A 23,438-nucleotide genomic window follows, 5' to 3' on the forward strand; every position below is an offset into this window, starting at 1 on the left:
TGAGCAGCATTTCCTACTGTTTACAATAAGTGAAAACATATAATTATAAAGAATTTCCAATAAATTGGACTGTTAATCAAAAATAGACTTTTTAAACAGTTCAAACCTTAAAAACAATTTAGTCTGCAGCCAAGTAGACTCAAAATGAATATTTTTCTTGTTTTTTCCTCAAATAGTGGTTTTTCAGGTTGTTATGTTTTTGAATGTCATTAAAAAATAAGGTTCGAGAAATTTGCTGTCATATTAAACTCCTAAAGTTAATCCCGAACGATAACGACGTTTTGCGCATACATTTACACGAAAAACTATGATTTACTTTTTGTTCAATTTATTTTATAAATTTAGCAAACCAACGCAAGAATTAATAGAAAAAAAGTTTTGAAGCATCAAATCCAATCGACAGAATGCAGAAATGAAAACTCACATTTTTCTTTTTTTTTCTGATAAAATTAGTTTTCTGTTGCTCTTCCCTCTTACTCGGCCTTTTTCTAACAAATTATAGATTTAACGTAAGGTTGTTGGGTTTTGGAATTCGATTTTAGTGTAAGTGACTACAGACGTTTACAAATTTATTTTTTTTGTCAAAAAATTTCGATCTTTCACTTTTTCAATTTAAAAAATTATAAAAACTTTTCTTCACAATGTACGATCAATTAAAAGACCGGCGATAAGTAACCCTGGTGGGCAACCAAAGGAGTTTATTCAAGAGGCTAGATAAACCACCACAACAAAGTGTCTTATATATTTGAAAAATAATCTGTGATTTCAAAGAAAAATGACGATGTTGAATATTTTTCTGCCCTGTTTCCTTTTTATGACATTTTAGAGGCCAATAAACATTTTTTTAATTTTCAATATATTTTTGAATGTTTTTTTTTAATTAGTAGTCTGTTGAATTACAAATTAAATACTTAAAATGGGTACCAAGATGAAAACGAGCCCTCAAAATATGAAAAAAAGTTGATTCTGTAGTTTTTTTTGTCTTATGAATATTTTTATGATAAGTTTTGCTCTTTTGTTTTGTTTTCAAACAAATTTGTATAATACAACATAATTATAATCATATTCTTTAACAACAATTTGGTAACAAATATTATATTAATATTAATTAATATCCCCTTCAAAACCACCCTTTAGTGCATTTCCTTTTTGCTTGTTTTCCCTTCGGTTTTTGAACAGCTCCTGTTTTGAGATTGTAGTGAAAATTGTATTTATGTATGAAAATCAAATCATTCTCTATGCGATACAATTTAATTATTCTCTTTTTTTTTCACGATGCGTAAATACGACACAAAAAGTGAAAATATGACACAAATGGTAAAATTTTTGTACGACACAAAAAAATTGAAAATTTGACAGGAGAAAATATCCTGCCATATTATTTCCCCCATTTTGAAAAAATGCATAAATATATATAATTTGTGAGTGTATATGTGTGTGTATGTGTGTGTGTGTGTGTATGTGTGTGAGTGTGTATGTGTGTGTGTGTGTGCGTGTTTGTATGTGTTTGTGGTCGTGTCAATTTAATCTGAACAATAGTTTAATCAGACCGCTCGCCAAATTTCAATGTTTTCTTTTTTGATTAAACCCCCTGTACAGTGTCGACAAGGAGAAATTGACAATTTTAGATGGCGCCTTAATTCTGATGTGACAAAATATTTTTTTGTAAAAACCCAGGTTGAGGTCCTACTTCAAAATGACTTATGAAAATACCCATCCAGACCACTTTGGCTATGAAAATACTCAGGCAGACCAAAAATTCCTCTGATCCAGAATTTGCTTTGTTCAAATTTTCGTTGCGTTCATGTGCTCGATCACAAATCCTTATGAAAAGACCCGTCCAGACCAAAATGTGACAAAATATGATTTGATCGAGGCTTTGGCTTGGTTAAGTTATAAAAAGACTCAGGCAGACCAAAAAATTTTATGATCCAGAATTTGCCTCGTTCTTGTTTAAAGAAAACTCCAATCTTTTAAATAAGCCCATGACGAAGACATTAAGAGAATATTTGCACTGATTAGGTTGTCAAAGTATTATGGAAGTTTTGGTCCTTTAATTTTGTGAGAAGTAGTAGTAGCAGTAGCAGTAGTAGTGGCAGACTCTGGCTCGATCGTAAGTACTTGGTGCGCTTATGTTGCTCGTTCAAAAAAAGTTGTTGTGTTTATGTTGCTCGCATGTGTATGTTTGAACGCACCGTACCCCCTGTGTGCGTTCAAAAATATGGTCTGCGTCATAAACGAGGAGAAATGAATACCTTGAACTGGAAATGTAAGTAGTTTGGTGAGAATATGTCTTACGAAGCAATATCCGTCGCATTCTGCCTTTCCGTACTCTTTGGTGTGTAGAGCACCATTGATGGTGACGTTGCCAGCCACACAGCTGTCTTCTGGGTCGTTGCTCACACACGCATAACATTTGATAGCTTAAACATTGCATAAATGAAACTAAAACACCACATGCAATGCACAAATGGCACTAAACGGTGTCTAACTCAGCTTAAAAAATTTTTAAATACAAAATTGATTAGAGTTTTGCTTACAGAGTATTTTGATCAGAGATCAATTGGTTTTTGGTTAATATGCGACTGTCTTGCGAATAATCTCTTCGCATGGATTTGCTGTTTATAAGAAAATGGTATACGAGGAGTTTCAAAAGGGTAACATAATTAAAATATTTTTTGCACCACTTTCACTATCAAACTCTTTAAGTTCCGGGATAAATAAATTAACGCGTATTATGGAATTTTTCCAAGTGAATCGAAACTTGATTCACCTTTCCATGACATGCAAGATCTTGTTAAGTCGTGCAAAACTTGAAACATCTTGCCAAGATCTTGATAGACAAACATTTTTTGGAACACCTTGATAAGATCTTGGCAAGATTTTCCATGTTTTATCATGTTCTTATCATGGCTATCAAGTTTCGTTTCACTGGGTTATTAAAAGGAGGTTGGAAATAGAGCCGAACGGGCGCAGAGTTCAATGAGAAAAATATGAGAATCATTGCCAAATGACTGAAAATTGGTTGGCCAAAAGTTGATATTGGTTTAGATTAAAATACAACTGTAAAAAGCGGCATTTAATCAGTTTTCGTCACTTGATTATCTACGGTGTGCGGTCGGTTTGCGCCACGTTCGACCACGCCGTGTCTGCAACCACCGACGGTGGAGATTGATATGGATCAGGACATGGATACACTTTTGTTCCGATGAGTTGAAGACCAACATCAAGTCGGGATTTATTCGGCTTTAAATCTTGTTTTTATGAGATTCTGCCCGTTTCACCCTGCCATCGCCCTCCTCCACAAAATATTGCAATACCTCGTTTAATCTATTAAGAGTTCGAAGTCGCCACAGAAAATATTATTATTACAGATGTATTCCCGAAACGAAAGAGAAGTCAAAATTGAGTGTCTTAATCTCAAGTGAGACCAATTCTTATGTACTATGTCCCAAAAAGACACTAGCTGAAAACCGAATTCGAAAAAAAACAAAACGTTTGCGAGATAAGCGGATAAAAAAAATTGGCACTATTTGACACATTAAACTGCATTTATCAACTACACAGCTGGTGAATGGATCCCAAAGTAGAGACCCACAAATAATAATTAAGTAAGGAAAATAATAAAATGCTTGACTTGTGGCAGGTTTAGTTATTTTTATTCTAGTTTCCGTAAAAAATCTTATTTGATGCTTTTGTTTTTGACACACATCCTCTTGTCTAGCTCGCCATCTAAAGTGTACCAGCGATTGAGGTTTACAGAGGTCGGCTCAGATTGGTTGTTAACTTTGGATCATGGTTGCCTAGGAAAACATTTAGGTTTTCGAACAGTTTTTTTTTGTTATTTTGCAAAAAAAGATTTTTCGCAAACGAGCCAAGTATTGCTTGAAAGTCAAAGTTGATGAAAAGCCCAACTGTGTTAATCTTATTAAGTCAAATGATTTTTTTTTACCTGAGTGCGGAAACACATAAGGATTGCAGTTGTAACATGCAAGGATTTTGACATGAAGCTTGATTGAGCTTAGACCACTCACTCACTACTTAATTATTAATTATACTTAATAATTATTTTAAGTCAACCAACAATTATAACAAAAATGGAGAGCATGTTAATTGCGCTTTAGGCAGTTCGGCACACGAGATTAATCACAAAAAGTTCTTTGAGGTAAAAAAAGAAGAGATGAAACTGACTTTAAATTAAAAACTGTACAGCTGCATGCATAAAAAAGCCAAATGTGTTCTGTTATAATAATAAATAGACCTTGGATCTCACTCTAAATGTCCGTATAATTAAAAAATTTGAGCAGTGGTTTGATATCGAAAACTTTTTGCGATCCGAATTTATCCTCACTTTGTTTAATGACCACTCAAGACGATGTTTTTATTTCCTCTTTTTTAATCCAATTTATCAGATCTTATGTTGGTTCACAAAAACATAGCTAATGAGAACCTCAATTTAACCAAATGAATTCTGCATTTTCGAACAGAAAAAAAAGTTATATAGAAATTTTGCGGTAATTCACCTTAACCAAGTTGTAGTTACTTTTTGTCTTTGCTCATTTTAAGGTAAATTTAAGAAAATAACTGACAAACGTCGCGCGAATTACCATCAAACGAACGGCGTGCGGTTGGCTTTGTCAGTAGCTAGCCACGGTTTAGTGAGGCTAGCTTTAGCTTAATTCGAATATCCAACTTTTAGTTTTCTAGCTTTATTTGTAAATAAATCAAACTAAAAAGTGATATTTGAAAAAAATACAAAATTAAAAGAAAAACTTCCAGATTTTGCACTGAAAAAATGTTCAAAACTATTTATTTGTCGCTGGAGTTACGTCAAATAACCCATCTGCAAGACTTGAAAAGCTTCATTGGCCAGTAATGATTGTTAAACGCAGAAAAGGACACAAATATTCAAAAATTTTGAAAACAATCGCAATTTTTATCAAAATATTGCATAAAATGATATTGAATTCTTCAAAACCATTTTATTGTCTCGAGAGACTATCCAGTATCCCTATTTCAGGCTTTAAATAGTTTCACTGGTTCATAAGAAGAACCATAGCCCGACCAATTCAGGTTGACCATAGCCTGACCAATTCAGGTTGACCATAGCCTGACCAATTTTGGCTGCAATGATGGTACCACGTGAAAGTCTCAGACGCAAAAAAAGTTGCTATAGTCACCAAAAAAGAGCATTCATGCTCACTAAATGAACAGTCTGAGATGTGAGGAATAATAGAAAAAGGACAGCTGAGAACAGGCTACTATTAATGCAGACTCAAAGCCTAATGCTGCTCCGCTGCGATTACGCAGAAACACATCTATTATTTATTATTTATAAAGATCCATAAACTTTGAACATGATAATAATTTTACGAAAAATTGAAAGAAAATGAAACTTTATCAAAAAACTGCTGCAGCTGGAGTCATTAAAATATTGATAACCATTCCAGTAATTCTAGAATTTATGCGACAGCTTATCATCAAACCTTTGAGGAGGTCCCTCGACCCTGGTGCTTGAAAAAATGATAAAAAGTGAAAAAAATTCAAAAAGCTTGAAAAATTGCAAATGTTCTCAAAAATTAGCTATATTAAAATCTTGAAAAACATTCTTTTACAACAAGAAGCTATGCGCAATTTATAGTCAAACGCTAGAGGAGGTTATGTTGCTCTTGAGGCTAGAGAAACCTGAAAATTGACAAAAAATTTCAAAAAACTTGAAAAATTGCAAGTTGCATAAAATAACTGCTAAAATTTGTGATAATTAAAGTTGAAAACTAATCCATGGCGAAAAACATTTCCCAATAACTTGTTATCAAACCTGGAGATTTTCTGTTAGGCTGACAAAACTTGAATAATGACAACAAACGTCAAAAAAATTGAGAAAAATTGCATTTTTTTTAAAAAAATGCTAGAATTCGTGGTGTTGAAATCTTGAAAAATATTTCGTAACATTTGGAAATTATACAGTAATCTATTGTTTAAACCCAGAAAAACTTTAAAAAAAACTTGAAAAAAATGCAAGTCTTATAAAAAAAAATTGCTAAAATTTGTCATATTGAAAAATTGAAAGTTGTTCCATGGCAATTAATATTTTTTCAGTAACTTATTATCAAACCCCTCTAAGGATGTTTTCTGGCCCCTGCGTATGGAAAGACGTGAATAATGAAAAATAACTATAAAAAAATTGAAAAAATTTGCACGTTTTGTAAAAAAATGCTAAATTTCGTAATGTTAAGATGTTGAAACCATTCCACTACCACTAGAAACTATGCAGCAGCCTTTTATACAACTCTGGAGGAGCTTCCATGACACCCAGGGCTGAAAGAACTCAAAAAATAACAAAAAGTTTCAAAAAGCTTGAAAAAAATTGTGAAAATTAGTATAAAGGTGCGTGTTTTTAGCGATCGGTTGTTCGTCAGTAGCCACCCACGGGGGGGGGGGCAATAGTGGGGTGGTGGCAACAGCGCGGTGGGGGGGCAATAGGGGAGGGGGGTCAACAGTGTGGGGTGTCTTCAGTCTCTAAAAACCGCCCTTCACACCATAATTATAAGTCTCTAAATCAGTTTGAGCTGAAAGGCTCTAAGAGCACTTAATGCCCGCTGGGCGCTACCTGTTTATCCCGTTTTTGAGGACGAAAAGTCAAAAGCGTCAGACGAAAAATCGGTCAAGCGAAAAATCGTATAACAAAAGACCGACAGAACTAATATAATTGCTACAAACTTCGTCTGAGATTAATTAATAACACTTACCTTAAATTTACCTTATTGTCAAAATATCTTAAGGTAAATGCATCTTAACTTTATTTGGTATGCATAGGTAATTATTACTTTGTCTGATGGTTTTGATATTGGGTTGGTTGTAGCCGTTCTGCCAAGACTGATGACCATTGTCCATGCCGTTGTATTGATTGTTGGGACCAGCTTGGATGTAGGCACTGTTGTAGTCCCTGTCTGGGTTAATGGAGAAGCGCTGCTGTTGTTGCTGCGGTTGATCTGGATAGGATAGGAAGTACTTGTTGTCATCACGCGTCAGTCTGTCTAGACCTCCTACAACGAGGTTGTAAAAATGCAGCGAAATTTTTGAGGTAAACAATTTAGTATTTCACTGTAATCGTCGACAATCTCCATAATCACAGATAAAAGGCGCACGGTCAAAGGCAAGAAGTTCTTGTATAAACACTCAGAGCTTGACTTCCATGAACTTTTGGCTTCTTTAGTTACCTATAGTTTACGTGACTCTGACGAGGTCACTGAGAAAACCTGGCATTCGTCGAGAACTGAGTGGCGCTTTGAAATCTAAGTTAGAATTTCGAAGTGATCTTAGCAGTTTGGAACGGGCAAATTTTCAGAACTGTGGTGCAAGTTTCAAGCAGGGTCACGCGACTCTGCAGAAGTGAGTTCGAACTCCTGGCTTAACATCCAGGAGAGGTACTCGGTTCTCTAAAAGTACCAGAAGTTCTCATTGACTCCAAGCAGGGGAAATTAATCTATGTATAGGTGCTTGAACCAAAAGATGTTTGCCTGAACAAATTTTATTGTCTCGCAAAAAATATTGACCTCAAAATATTATCTTTGTTGAAATATCAATATAAGTGTTCTCTCTGATTGTTGGTCTCAATGAATACTTCAAAAAAAATTAAAGCTTACTCGCCCACCAGTCATTGACTAGGTGCCATTACCTCGTATATTATTTTGTCTAAGCAAAGCACAGTCGGGCGATAGGTAACCAGTATGCTTGGGGTCACAAACGGAAAAAATGAAACCAAGATATGCTATACTTTTGGGATTTTTAGCTTTCCTTTGATCTATTGTGCCAAATGGCCTTGAAAGTCTGAGCATCTTGCTTTCATATGATAAGAGAAGACCTTTCGCAACAAGTGGTACGGCAAATGTTAAATTTTTTTAAGATAAAGGGAGATAAAGAGCTGAAATTATTATAAAAAACTATTTAAGTTCTCAAGAAATGCGCTGAAAGTAGCAGAATTGTTATAAAAGCTGATCAACCAGCGCGATTTCTACATAATCTCCTCTCTTGCACAGTTATTCAATTAAATTACGCCGATTTCCTTGAACCATAATAATGCTCAAGCTAAAAGCAACACAAAAGTTCAAAAAAGTATCAATTAATCTACTGCTAAAAGTATCTTAGAAAGTCGAAACGTTTCCCCTAGAATTGTCGTTAGCTTCGCCACTTGATCAAAAGTTTCTCAACCCCAGGGAATTTTCACATCTCTATGATGATTTACAAAAATAATGAGCATCAAATTTCACTCAAAAACACACATTTTGTAATTATTGTGTGCCAGGCAAATAAAATTGCAAAAAACTTTTGTCTAAGTAATTAAAAAAACGCGAATTGATAAAAATGCAAAAATCACTATAGGTTGACAGTATCGCTATAAGTCTACCTGGTTTTACTCACGAGATTTGTTTTTATATTGTTTAGTAGATTTTTAGATGTATCTCACAATGGTGCTTATCGTTCAATAAGTGAATCATCTCCTTATCATAGAGGGAAGGCATATGATTGCAGGGTGATGATACGAAAGTATATATGATTTCATAGTAACAATTTTTTGATTATATACGATTCCCTTGTAATGATACATCGGTCACTGATGGTTGCCCAGTATTCATGATAGTTTTATAATTGTCTTAACTTTTTGCATCCTAGTTGTCGTACAAGGATCATATATGATGTCCTATCAAACAAACTGAATCATTCCTAACAATCATTCAAAAAGCCTACACAGAATTAGCGCATGATGGTTTGACCTCATATAAGATGCTTGTATGAGTACTAAGGAGTGGCAACCCGTGTATGAACGAGTCTATAAAAATTGATGCAAATTGATACTAAATTTCTTCTATCTATCATTACATTTCAAGCAAACAGCACTAACTTCATCCGCCCAATGTTGTATTTGGAACCCATAGCAACACAACTGTAAAAAATTCTTGGAAACCGTACAAACAATCATTGTCTTGAATTAGATTTTTAGAGCATTTCAACTTAAGAAATTGACTAAAATCGCTCTTTTATTTTATCAAAAAAAATCACGAAATGAAAAAATGAGATTTGTCAATAGAGATTTGTCACAAAAGAACGACAAATATTATTCGTTTAAAAAACTATAATAATCCACATATAATCAAATGTCATTTTTGATGTGGCACAGAATTAAATTTGTCTTACCTGCAGTTAATAATGGTTATCATGATGTCACAAAGCAATACGAAAAGGCTCGCTGTTCTCATTTTTCCGAGTTGATTTTTGCTTTTTCTCATGCTATCAGCAACTTGGTCCGTTTTACCTGGTCACACAGCTTTAGATTTTCCTACTTTCCACCAAACCTAACTGACGGACAATAGCACAGAGTTTTCTTGCCTACTTTCATTGTTATGAATAGGTTTGTTGACATTTAGTCAAGATTGGGGTCAGAAGACGGAGCTCACAAAGTTCATGAACTAAACTCTATTTATGAATCAAATAAAATTAACAGTTCAGGAAAAATCTTCTTTTTGTGATATTGATTTGATTCCCAATATATTAGAATTTAGGTGCCCAGTATTCTTAATAGTTTCATATTTGTCTTAACTTTATATGATGTCCTGATTGTCGTACAAGGATCATATATGATGTCCTAGTAAATATACAGAATCATTCCAAGCAATCAGACAAGGAGCGTATTCATAGTCCTTTTATGACTAATGACAAGTGGCAACCCAACACTGGTATGAGCGAATCTACGAAAATTGTTTTAATATGAAGCTCAATTTCCCCTTCCTCACCCTTTATTTCAAGCAAAGAACACCAGTTTTATCCACCCAATGTTGTATTTTGGAGCAAATGAAAACACGAATTGAGACATTTCTTAGATGCCAAAGAAACAGTCATTGTCTTGAATTAGATTTTTAGAGCATTTCAGTTTAGAATATGACTGAATCTGCTCTTTTGTATTATCAAAAGAATCAGGAAGTGAAAAATATGATACTGTTTTATAATATCACAGATTAGTTAAGAAAAACCAAAAAGGAGGGAACAAGGATTTATCCTAAAAAACTTCAAATGAATTTTGTATATAAAACTCTTTTTGTAAATAATCCCACATATGTTCAAGTATCCTAATTGATGCAGAACAAATTTAAGTTCGTCTTACCTGCAGATAATAATAGTTATCATTATGTCACAACAAATGAAGTGAAGTCTCGCTCTATTTTAATTTTTCCACGTTAACCTTTGCTATTTTTTCTCGTTCGATCCGAAACTTGGTTCTTTTTTCCTGGTCAAACAGGTTTAGATTTTCCTACTACTGCCAAAATTAACTGAAGACCAATAGTACGTATTTTTCGCGGCTACTTTCATTATTAGGAATAAGTTTATCCACATTTAGTCAAGATTGGGGACAGAAGATGGAACTTTCAAAATTCACGAACTAAATTCTGTTTGTTAACTAAATAAAATTATCAGTCCAGAAAAAACTTCCTGTGGGGATAAAATTGATTACCAAAATATTACCAAGAGAAACGATTGAGCTCAAAAGAAACATCAGAAACACAAAATACAACTTAGTCTCTACCGCTTGAGCATGATAGCAAGTATCACAAAGCTGTGGAGTTCTTGGTTTATATTTCGAGGCGCGTGACTCAAGCAAGCTTTGATCAGACTCGCCTGAGATGCGCACAAAGGTTACTATACCATCCTGGTCGAAATTGGTTCTGGCAAGACCCACTTGGGTCGAGAGCCGGGGTATTAGAATCACTTGGTTGTACGCAGTGTGCCTGACCCACTTTGCTCGCAGTTTTATCAGACCCCCACGAATGGCGCAGTGGGGTTGGAAGACCTACTTGAGTGGAGCATTGGGATCTGACAGGTTTAAACATTGTTGTAGTGACAACTCATATCTTTTCTTTTCAAAATGATGGACGTTAATCTGTTTATGTTTTCTGAGTTAACTATTGAAAAAAATGTCACTCACCTAAGCCTGCATAGTACATAAATATTGCTTCGGCTATGCTCTATGGACAACCAGGTCATTAGCTTGGAGTAATAGAAATTCTAGAAAATTCTAGAAACCAATGGAAGTTTTAGTTTTAAAATGAAGACAGTTTTATTACGCTTTAGTCTCAATTGAAGAACAGAATCGTACAATATTAACATAAATTTTACTACAAAGTAACCAGATAAACAAAAAAAGTAACCGTTTTCCAAAAAACGAGTAAGTAGAAGCATGTTTTACGGATAAGTAAAAAAAAGAGCTCTGAAAGTTTTATTGCAATAGAAATGTTCAGAACGAAAAACTTCCGAAGCAGTTCAAGTGGACTCTATTTGGTTAATTGCACATAAGCCTCTTAAAAACCATCAAAGAAATAAAGAAATAAACTTTTTCCTATTACATTTAACCTTTTCCATTGATAAATGAGGTATACAACTGTTGTTGTTCCCAGCCACTCTAGTGGGGGGGGATCATATACTCAACTGGGCTTTTCATTGTTCAGTCAATTTTCTCCGAATGATAAATAGAACTTCATCATTAAAAAGATTTTTTCAATTTTAATTTCGCCGAGGAGTTACGAAGGTTTGAAGATTTCTGAATGTTATCCTAACTTACGTAGTTTTGCTCACATATTTCGTAATATTTGCTTAAACGTTGATATATTTTTGATAAACTATGATAAAATTGTTAAAGATTTGCGCTTGAAGATAGAGGAGATTTGATGAATTGTTTGAGCCAACTAAATTGAAAAAATATCAGCTAAGTTTCTGAGAATTCTGCATATTTCCTTTTTCTTAAAAAAATGGCATTAAATATGACTATTTGGCTACTTTGTCCAATTTGCTGCAGACATAAAAGCCGCTGACACAATCTTCTTCCCTAAAAACTTTTCCTCTAATAAAGTTTTTGCGATTTTTCGCTTATTTAAACCGATATGCTATTTCTGAGATATTATAAATTTCGATTGCCAAATAACTGGTACGCAATTTTTTGAGAACAATTTCGATTTTTAACGGCCGCACAGCAATCGCACGGCCAATTTTTGTCTCATCGTTGAGTTTTATAAAGAAAAAGCGTTTGGATTGTTTCTGGGTCTGTCTGCTTGGAATACAAATTGCGTTTTTTAAATCCTATTAACAGAAGATTCTTTTTAGGTTAAAAAGGTTGAAAAGGTTAAAAAGAAAGGTTGAAAAGAAAGAGGTCCCATTATGTTCAATTGAGGTCCAATGAAACAAAATTGTGTTTTATGAGTGAAGCTAATTGGTCTCATGGCTCCGAAAAATATTTTTCGTTTTTTTATGAACTCATGAGATTTGCCAGCATTTGATGCTCTTTTTTGTAGCCATATGACTGAATCTAATTATGCAAAAGTCTCATTTGGTATCTCATGCTTCCAATTGATATAAAGCTTTTTATGTTAATTTATATGTATCTAAATTCAATTTAGTTTTGATATTATGACTTTTTGGTCAAATTAGCTGTTTCGGTAACAATTGGTATATTTTCGTTTTAATGGAGAAGCAGCAAGAACAAGAAAAAATTTGGTTCCAGTTGTGGTTTTTTACGGTTCAAAAACTATTCGGATTTTAATGGGCGCTTTATAAATTTCTTTAAAACACATTTGCATTTTTTTGTTGTCTTTAAATTAGTGAACAGACCAGAATGAATGCAAATCAAGCCTGAATTTTCGATCAAAATTTATTTTAGATTTAGTTTAGTCCTAATTAATGTTTTAATATTTAAATCATGGCTTTTTGGCGTTGATACTACGAGTTTTCCCTCTCGTCCGATCATCAAATTAAAGGCACATAAATGACAACGCACTTATTACCTTAATGGCGTTGAAAAAGGTGCAAATTATATTATTCATTTTTATTGCATAGGTTTTGATCTTAAAGGCTTCGAAATCATTTCCTCACCAAAACGAAATGAATTTTCGACCGTATTTATTCCTTTAGTGGTCTCATGAAGTTCTGTATAACGAGAGGTCTTAATGGTTATGTATGGATGTATAAATGAAGAACTTGCTTGATTTCAGTTGATACCTAATTGCTTTCACGAATATGATTTTAATTATTTAATTAAAAATATTCAACTTATTTTCTGACTTTGCTTTTTTGGTTTCAGTCTGCTTGATGATTGTACTCAATAAAGACAGGTCCATTATCTTTTTGAAACAAAATATTTTTTCAAAAAAATGGATAGACGTTGATTTTTAGTAGTAAGTAAGTAAGTTTTTGTTTTTTAATTGATTTTGTTGTTTGTCTTGTCTCTTACTTTTCTTAATGGCAGGTATCATCGTCCTTCTACTGGCTTAGTGTTTCCCTTCTGTGTTAGTGATTAGAACTTAAAGCGATTTTTTAAATTAGTACAACAATTATTTTCGAACAATAAGTGATTTTTTGAAGATTTCTGTTTCTTCCTCTTTTGGTGGACAATTAAGTCTAACATGTGGTTGAGCGAGGTTGGAACATTGTGCAAAGGCACATTACCGAGCGTCCTTATTTGTTGTTAAGGCTGCAAAAAGAACCATAACTCAAATTTGAACGAAATTTTTCTCAAAGGTTATCAGCAGTTAAAAAGATATAGACTTTATAACCAAGTAATCTCACAAGTGATCACTTGGCATGGTTTGAGAAAAAATTTCGATTGATTTCAAAAGTGATTACAAAAAATCAATGACCCCATTTTTGTTGTTAAAAAGCAGTAACATTCAAAGTGGTTGAAAGGATAGTGCTTAAAGGAATTGACAGTTCAGAAGACTTTTTCGTTACTCTAAAATCAATGAAAACCTTGAAGAAATTTAAACTAAATGATTTTAAAAATTATCACAAGAGAAACCCCAAATATTTAGATAGGACGTTTGTCAAAAAGTTAATCACATACATTAATGTAACACACTCGCAACCATGTGGCTTTCAATTTTGGCCAGGAGTAGAATTTTAATTGAAGTTTAATTTGATTTGTTTCGATCGATGCAAAAAACTTCTAATTTTCTCCTCATAACTTGTTAAGAATTTTGACAACACTTTTTTCTGAAAATAACGGTGAATCCTTTTCCAAACTACATAAATTGATCATGGCACTATGGCACCTTTTTAGGTCTTTCAGGTCTTATTTTATTCATAACTGACCAGAAAAAAATCAAAATTAAAACATGGTTAAAATAATAAGGAAATAAATTTCGTCGGTGAATTTGATATGCGATATGAGTGCAACAGGAGATAAAAAATACAGTAAAAACATCAAAGTAAAAAATATCAGAAAAAAAACAAAGAATGAATAAGAAATTTAGAAAAAATCCATGAACGTTTTTTAAACTTGCCACTTGTGTTCTCATTTAAAGTTTTTTTAAATTTTTTTAACCTTGCTACATTCTACTGTTATTGTGCCACATAACACTCTGGCTCAGTGCCCCTATCTCTCTCACACAAAAACTCAAATACAATTTACCAACAAATTTTGGTGCACTCTCAAAACAATGCTTGACAGTTCCCAAGCGTAACAGTTCTATGATGTTGTCGTTTAATGTTTCTGCCATTATTCACGTAAACAAAGTCTGCTAAAAAGAAGAACTAGTAAAATTTCAATACAATAATTGAAATTTGCCACAATTTATTTATATTTTAGGAAAGCGTTTACAACAAAAACTAACTACCGATTTCACTTCCAGTTTCCAATTCTTGTTAAAAAACTTCCAATTTGGAACGTTTGCGATATTCACTCACAGTTTTTTATTGACCTGTTTTTGGTGTTATGCAACTGTTTGTTACCCTAGTAACTCAATATCAATCTTCAATTAACATTTTTTGAACTAATTATCAATCTGTTCCCCTGTGCATAAATAGGCCTTCATCTTCAAAATGAAATGAGAATAAAAAAATAGGCTCGGTAACGAGCCTTTTCACATAATTTTCCTACCCCGCTCATCCGCATTTTTTTTAACTTAATGGTATATCAAATGAGGAAGAGATTGAAAACTTTCTAATATTCGCATATTGCACTAATTGAATAAAGTAAGGCCGCATTAGAGGACCGATGAAACCTGCCTTTAATGCGACTAAAAGACAATGCAAACGCAAATGTCAAATAAATACATATATCGAATACGCTCAAAATTTGATGTTTATATTTAAAAGAAAACACAACAAAAAATCGACATTAAATCCGATAAAACTTAAACATAACAAATTAATCTGTATTATACTGAAGAAACATACGACACTTATCCTTAAGGAGACTCCATAAAGACCACAGAAATGGGAAAGTACAAAAATAAGTTTGCCTTTTTGAACACCATCATTCTCTGAGTGATTAAAAGCAATAGGTATCAGCTGAAATCGGTAGAAAGATTCATATAAAACTCCTGTTGTATGATTCAGAAAGCAATCGCAGACTGTTAATTTATATCTTTTAAGAAAGCAAATCAGACCCGTCATTAATAGTTAAATTGAGCAATCTATTAATGCCAATGGCACCTTCTCATTAGTTTTTGTATTGTGGCAAAAAAATGAAGAAACACTTTAAAATTTCGCAGATTTCCGAAAAGGCAGTTTTGAAAGTTTCTAGTATCAAAGCCGGGAAACCATTAGTCGAAAGTAAAACAATTATAAAGATTAAATTTTGGCTAGCTAAAAAGACGATTTGACCTGTTTTTTATATACACTGAGCTACTCTTTGTATGAAAGAAGATAAAAAAGACAAAGTTCAAAAACCAATTGATTGTTTTAAACAAATGCTTTCAAAACTAATAAAAATCGGAAGCGTTCTGCTAAAAACAAAACTGAGTATTTTGCAACTCCGTAGGAGTCACATTAGGTTTGTTATTGGTGAGAATAAGTAATGAACATACAAAAGTTAATGAACTCGGCCAGAGCTCAAAAGTTTTCATTAATTGTTACCAAACACCTGCATTGAAGCCAAAATTTTGATACTTTATAATCTATTAAAGCAACAACCAATTCAAATCGTTTTTAATTCCTCAGTGGGTTTTCTTTTGATTCTCAATGAGTCGTCTTTGTAAAAGTTGTATTTGAAAACAACAAAAAAGACCAGAGATTATGACCAGTTTAGAAAACTTTAAAAAAAAAATTATGAAAACACGTTGTCTAAGCCCTAAAGACATCAGTCAAATATAGAAACAACAGAAAAATTTTCTTTTTTCAAAAATCTAGTCATACTTTCCAAAGTATTAAGTTAGATGAGGACAAAATCAAGAATAAAAAGGAGAAGGTTCAAAAATCCTTTTGTTTTTCACAAACATTTCATCTGGAAGTTTTTTTTAATTATTAGCTGTAATTAGAAACAATGGATTGGAATAATTAAAAAAACAAAAGACACCACTGAGATCTTTTACAATCTAGATTAATTTGAACGACTGCAAAAGTACAAAAAAAACATGTGAAAATTAAAATTTGTAATAAATTCTGCTAGAGAACGGTTTCGGAGCCGTCAAAAGCGTAAGATATTCAACAATGAAATATATTCTTTAACCAGTTCGTACGAGATCAAACAGACCTGTCATTGACGTCATTGTTTATTAGGCAAACGGAAAAGATGAAATAGAAAAAAAATTGTAAAAATCATATCGTTTTTTTTTGGAAACTCGTAGTACCAAATGACATGAAATCATTAAATAAAAAACGCCAATCTACAAATTAAGTGTTCATTCACAGAAAAAAGTGCTGTCTATTCTTAGACTAATTTTCAGGCCGACAGAAGTGTGACGTAAAAGATGCATAGTCCAAAAATGCACAGATAACTTCTTAAACGGACTTTATACCAAGCATCGAAGCCATTGGATATCCACTAAAAACAGGATATAGTTTTACTTGTGCAAACAAAATAAGCCAATTGAATTATTCGATTAGTGAGACCAAGACATGAGACTTTAAAAAGAACACAAAGAGCAGGCAAAAGACAAGCTTTAAAAACATTTTATCAAAGCCTTAAAAATCTTGAGCTCACACCCAATTTCTAATCTGTTATGTTCATTGACGCTCATTATATAAGCACATTTGTTCATCGAGCCTTGATTTGCGCCAACTAAAACACTGAGCCACCTATCTGTTTCAAAAATTTCCCCAATAGATAATTTGGCAAATGCAATATTTCAACATATCAAAAATAGAGGTGACTTTTGGATTTTTTTTCGAATTAAATTATAGAAAAAGGGACAATTACTTCAAGAAGTTTAATTTAGGAAGCGGAAACAAATTAGCTTTTTTTATTTTAAAAACATTGTGAAAGCAGTTTTCAATCTCAACTTCTGCTAAACTTAAATAAAATGAGCTAAAAAAACATATTTGGCACAATTTTTGATGAGAAAGTCTGAAATTCGAGAAATTCAGCAAAAATTTATTTAAAAGGAACTCGGATCAAACCATTCAGCAGCCCTGCTCTAAATTTAGAGGTGAAACACTATTGTTGACAATTTTAACAAATTTTAGCGACAATCGGTAATCCGTCCACGATTCACAAAGTTTTGAAACTCTATAAATCACCGAGAAAAGGACATGCAAAAAACTCATTTTAAATATATACTCTACCCTGGACGAGCTTTGTATTGATACCACTGACCACTCTCTACAATTATCATATCGATCGTTGAAAATTGACCGAAAAAAACTTTTTGTTTATATTTTTCCTCCCGGTTTATACTCAATTTTTTAAAAGCTAAGCCTCGTAATTGTTCCCAAACGACGCTCTAATACTCGAATTTCACTTTCAAAGTTTTTAAGCAAAGTCGGTTTTTGCGAACGGTTTTACTTCCAACGAGGTCCTTTGATTTGAAAGTAAATACTCTTCAAAAAAGGCGTACTTGAAAACTTCTGAAACGCTCCCAAACATGTATTAAGTATAGGTTACGTGGCTCTGATGATGGCACTGACAAAATTTGTCAGTAATTGAGGTACCAGCCAGAGTTTCGAAGTGACTTTATTCACGTGACTTTGATTGAAACACGAATTTTTGGGTGTGAAATCTGGCACTCTATATAGGAAAATCTAGCATTGTACACCCTGCCAATGCAGAGACGTGGCAGTTCGAAACTTGCAAGTGAATGCTTCAAGATATGAAGTTTTTTAAATTATTGGGGCAAGTTCAGTGTCTTCTTAAAGATACCAATTCTTATTTGCTGACAGGCTGTACTGTTTCATTTGGGGCCATCATTTAGCTGAAAAAGTTCTTTTTAGCATGGAAGCTTTGCCTAATCATCGGAAGCTGTCATGAAAGAGAACCTTGAGACTAACCTTTGCTATGTTGAACTAAAAGTCCCATAGATATCTGTACCACACAGCTAAGAACGTGAACAATAAGTAGAAAAAATCTGGACAAGTTTTTCATCCAATCTAAGTTCATGACGATGTGTATCAATCGCTAAATCGATAATAAACAAAGTAAACACTTCAGATAAAATACAGCATAATTCAACAATCAATATACGTAATGTCGTTTTACAATTATTTTTCAATTTTCATTGACGAGTTTCACGCGATCTATAACTTTGAAATTTGACCACGCTTTACGTCACTACTTGTTCACAAAAATAAATTACTTAACACAAAAGAAGAGCTCAATTAATAAAAATAAGCCCGGAAAGGAAATAAGAAAGTATAGAAAACCCGAACGAGTAATTTTTATTCGGGCCAAAAGATTAATATCAAAAGGGAGCAGTAGGATATAGATAAAAGGGAGTGAATACAGCAAACGTGAACAAAAATGGCTTTTCTTAATTGATCAGGTTCTTTGTTTTGTTTCAGCAAAATTGATAATCATAAAATGGAATTTTTCACTGAACGGATGAAACCCCGCAATGAAGTTAATAACAGCATAGGCATTTTTTTTCAATTATCAAATATAATACAAATAGACGTATTACCTCTGGAAAATTTACAAAACAAGGACCAATGTTTTGACCATTATTGCATTATTTCAAAACTAATAAATAATTTCTCAGCAATATTTTGTCAAAAAATTCACACAATAAGATGCGGTTACTAATTGACAGGCAATTTTTGCGGTTCAACAAAGGAATTGTCATGTATTATGACGTTATATTTTTGTCTGAGTTTGAGAGCTAAATTTTTGTGGTAATAATTTTTTTCGTCATATAATAAGACAAAGACAAGGAATAGGAAAAATTTTGCTCTTATTTCCTACTACAGATGTCTCTATGTAAATTTTGGTGGAAAAAAAAGAGAAAAATTGAGTGAAGGAAGAAGTATCATATTTCCATTATGAAGCTATTTTGTCTGAAATTCAGTAATGCGTAAATAATGGCAGAGAAAGAAAAAGAAGCAGAATAAATCTCGTCTAATTTGGTTTGAGATCGTTTTGGGGGAAAGCGTTTATCCCTCCCTGAAACGTGAAATAATACCCCGGCGGGCGGGATAAACACGATAATTGAATAGCAAAACCCTTCACAGTGCTAACTTGAAGTGGTTAATTAGATGGAAGATAACATTCCTTCTTAAAATGACGAAAGTATGAACAGATGACTTTTGACACAGAAATAATATGGGAAATAAGTATAATCCATAAACTCTAGTTTGCAAAACTATCCTCTTGCAGCTGGAATATCGAAGCTTATCCTGACGTCGCGAAATCGGTAATAAATAATAGCCCAATGGTTTTTAACTACTAAACAGCTAGCTAATTAATCGGATTAACATTGTCCAACGGCGTCTAAAACATAAACAAATAGAATGGCTGTTTATTTTAATTCTAGTGAATGGAAAGAGGTTTTTTGTTGTCAATTTGAAAATATTGCAGATTTGGCAATTATGGAAAAGGCGTGGTATAGGGGGTAATTTATCTACAATTTTTGTTCACGCGTTTAAGCGTCTTCGTGCGAAAGTGCAATTTTGTGAAAAACATTGTTGCCTCCTGTGTGTAGATTTGTGCTTTTGTTGATAACGGCCCCCCAAATGCTTTTACGGGAAAACTTGTGGGCGATTATTCATGTGGAAAAAGTCAATGTGTTAGGGTAATTTTTCATAGACATTTCCCACTTTTGTTTTAGTTACCATTTCGCGGAAATAAAAAGAAATTTGCCGTAAAGTTCTCACATAAACTTATTTGAGAGTGAATTAGATGGTTGGTAATAACAAAAAGTATAAACATTTGTTTCAAGATAAGCTATTAAGACAAATAAATGCTTGAATTTGTAAAGAATTTGTCGATAGTTTAATTTCGGGGAGGGGTGTGGTCATTTAATTTACAGAATCCTGAATCGAAACAATTCAATTTGGAGCGTATTAATTTACGATCAACTGTAAAATCTTTTGAATTTTGTTGTTTAGAAATTCTTAATTGCAGTTGTTGGTGTAATTGCTTTATGTATTGACGTTTCGCTTTTCTAATCAATGTTTTGTCACAAGTATAGGTTTAATAGTAGTGATGTTCGCTATCGGTTCAAAATTAGTGAACAAAAAGCGTCAATTTTGCGGTGTTTCATTTTGCGAATATTCCTTTCAAAATTGTTTACGGCCTTATTCCTTTAAAAGGCATGAAATTTAATCTAACAGAAGCTTCGCCTTTGTAGCCGTTACTCATAAAGCATTTCAAGTATCTAGTTGAGCGTTTTAATGTACAGAGCCCGCGCAATTTTTTGTTTTTGTTTTATTTTGGAAGAAAACGTATTATGCTTATTTCCGTACCGTATTCTAATGAACTGCAAATCATTTGAACTTAAACATTTCGGTTCTTATGTAATACGGGATTTAAAACCCTTCTAGGTCAGAGAATTTCGGAAATTTAAATACTTAGGCTGCTAAATGAACAAAATTAGTTTCTCTTGTGACGAATTCAACATGAAAATTAGCATTTGTAAATAATAAAAAGTGTATGTTGAGTAAAATCAGTATGATTCTCAAATTTTTGTCACAGGAATTTATTGTTCCGACCCCTCTTGAGGGGGGGGGGGGAGGAACTATATAATCAACTGGTTTTTTTTTCGTTCAGTCAATTTTGGCCGATCGATATATTCATCGTAGAGAGTTGAGACTGGTATCATTAGAAAGCTTGTCTAGCGTAGAATATGGAATTAAAAAGATTTTTTCGGTTTTCGTTTTTGACAGGGAGAGATCGAGGTTTAAACTTTCGAGAAAATAGAGTGAATTCCGTTGATTTCATTCACCTTTTTTCGGAATTTTTTTTGCCAATTTTAATAAAATTTAAAAAAATTTTTCATGAAAATGTTGTTGATTTTACGTTTAAAGGAAAAACACATTGTCAGCTATTTTCATTGAATTTTTTGTCACAAATTCCGGATAAAAATTTCACAAAATTCAGACTTTTTCATCAAAAACAGCACGAAATAAGTTCCTTTTGTCCACTCTGATTAAATTTGCAGGAAGTGCACACCCAAACACCACTAACACAATCTTTGTAGACTGAAAAAGGGACTAATTCCACTTCAACTTCCGTTGAGAGTGCTCTGTAAATAAAACTTTGCCGTTTTTTGCTAACATTGTTCGTTGATTATCGAAAACGCAGCATTTACTTTTGACTTTTTAACAGACAAAATATCTAAATCAATGACATTCCAAAAATTAAATTTTCCTAATTGACAATCAACATTAGCAGGACTAGTTATGTACCAATCTTGGACCGTTACAATCCAAAAATAATTTGGATTGTCATCAGTCGGTTTTTTATAAAAAAAAATTCGATCTTTTTTATATTAATTAAATATCAGAACATTTCAAATCAAAGCTCACTAGTGAAAGGTCCTATTGGCTTCCTAATTAGTTCGAAATTAATTTATCTAGATGATTGCTTGAAAGCTGATGGACGTTTTGACTTTTAAAATATTTGTTTTTTAAATAAAAAATGATTCATTGAAATTTGCCTCCATTTTCTCTTACGTTGATCAACTTGTAGCTTAGTGTCAGCAATCAAAGAGTTCTCTTTTTTTTTCTACTGAATTCCAGTTTAGTCTTTATTTTGTTTTATGCCTTAAGTTATGGTGTTCTTGCTTTGATACTACTAAATTTCTCAATTTTTTTTAATTTTTAGGTATTTGCCCATTTTTCATGTTTTCTAATTTTGTCAAATTATCACGTTATTGTCAGTTCATATATCACAGTTTTCGCGTCCAAAATAACGCACAACTGATAATATTTAAATCCTTAAAAACATAGATTGTGGTTCCTCACCGCTTCGACAATACTTTCTCGAAGATTTTAATTGAATTTTTTAACTTTGTCTTTAACTGTCGTTTTTACTTTGTCTTTTTAGTCGTATTTAATTTCCTGTACAAAGACCCGGTTTGATTGGTTTCTCCTGGAAGAGTAGATGCGCCGATGTTCTGATATTAGAAGATAGATAATGAATTTCATGACTTTGAAAACAATTGTTTACCAAAATGACAAAAAAAAAACATTTCAACTTCGCAATTTTGTTCACTTTATTGTCTGTTTGTTACCTGGTCTCGTTTATTAAAGGTTAAAAATGAAAAAATTTTTGTCAGGGGAAGGTGTTAAAAGGGATTGGTGTGTCAAAATCTAATGTTTTTAAAGAATTCGTTATGAATTTACTGGCTTCCACACGGGTTTTTCACAGAAAAATAAAATTAATTTTTGATTTTTGTCATATTTGACGTTCTTTTTGTAGACGTAAGACGTATTCTGGATAATTGCAGTTCCCAAGGGTCTCCTTTGGAATTATGGACGAACCTATTCAACTTTTTCATTTGCATAAAAAATTGAATACCAAGAGTTCCTATTTCCCCTCTATAGAAGCATTGGTAATTGTAAACCTATGGGATATTTTAGTTGATTCCTAATGGTTTTCATTACTTTGAAATTAACTGTTTATTAAAAAAAATTCAGCGAATTTTCTAACTTTAAAGTTTCTGATCTTTTTTGTCTAATTGTTACAGAGCTTTATTATGAACTGGTGAATAACAATTTTTCTCTGGTGAATTAAAAGTTGTTTTCTTTATTTTCAGCTTTTTCTGACGCTATTTTGACTTTGTTATTAAATTTTGTTTTTGAAAACGGTCAAAATTTTTTGATGTAATTAATGTTTGTTGATGTTGTCTGATTTCGCATTTCGTCTTTGCTCGCTTTCTTAATATCGGCATATCTCATCAATCGAAAGCATCATTTTTTACTCCACTGAGTTATTTGCTTTGTAAGCTATCTTTTCGTTCATACACCAGTTTTTTTTTTCGAAAAATACTTGAATTTCTTGTGTTTCTCTATCTGTTCCTCATTTGGTTGACAATTATGCGCGGGGTTGGAACCTTATGCGCAATTGCACATTACGGAGCCGCCTTGTTTTATCTCTATTCACACGATAGAGAATCGCTTCACAATTGTTGGTGGCAATAACTAAGAAATTTTTCAGCAATTTTGCGAAGGCTTTGTTTAATGTGATAAATTTTGAACTTTTAGCTGATTATACAATTTAATGTATCTCGACAAATACATCTAGA

The 23,438-nt window shown here is 32.8% G+C and overlaps 1 protein-coding gene across 3 annotated transcripts in view; it reads right to left on the reverse strand.

Moving 5' to 3' along the window:
• The window catches only part of LOC142336103 (uncharacterized), a 45,142-nt gene that overhangs the window by 7,124 nt on the left and 14,580 nt on the right, over positions 1 to 23,438 (reverse strand). For 2 of the 3 annotated variants that reach the window (XM_075384648.1, XM_075384650.1), the window contains exons 2-4: positions 18,247 to 19,681; positions 6,828 to 7,046; positions 2,299 to 2,423 (exon numbers count right to left, since the gene is read on the reverse strand). In XM_075384648.1, the coding sequence (XP_075240763.1) occupies positions 2,299 to 2,423; positions 6,828 to 7,046; positions 18,247 to 18,355 (453 nt within the window). In that variant the 5' untranslated portion in view covers positions 18,356 to 19,681. Of the gene's footprint in view, positions 1 to 2,298; positions 2,424 to 6,827; positions 7,047 to 18,246; positions 20,224 to 23,438 lie in introns of all 3 variants that reach the window. The other variant, XM_075384649.1, reaches the window with a different exon arrangement.

The sequence above is a fragment of the Convolutriloba macropyga genome, chromosome 3, assembly GCF_964194025.1.
Source record: "Convolutriloba macropyga chromosome 3, txConMacr16.3, whole genome shotgun sequence".
NCBI lineage: Eukaryota > Metazoa > Xenacoelomorpha > Acoela > Convolutidae > Convolutriloba > Convolutriloba macropyga.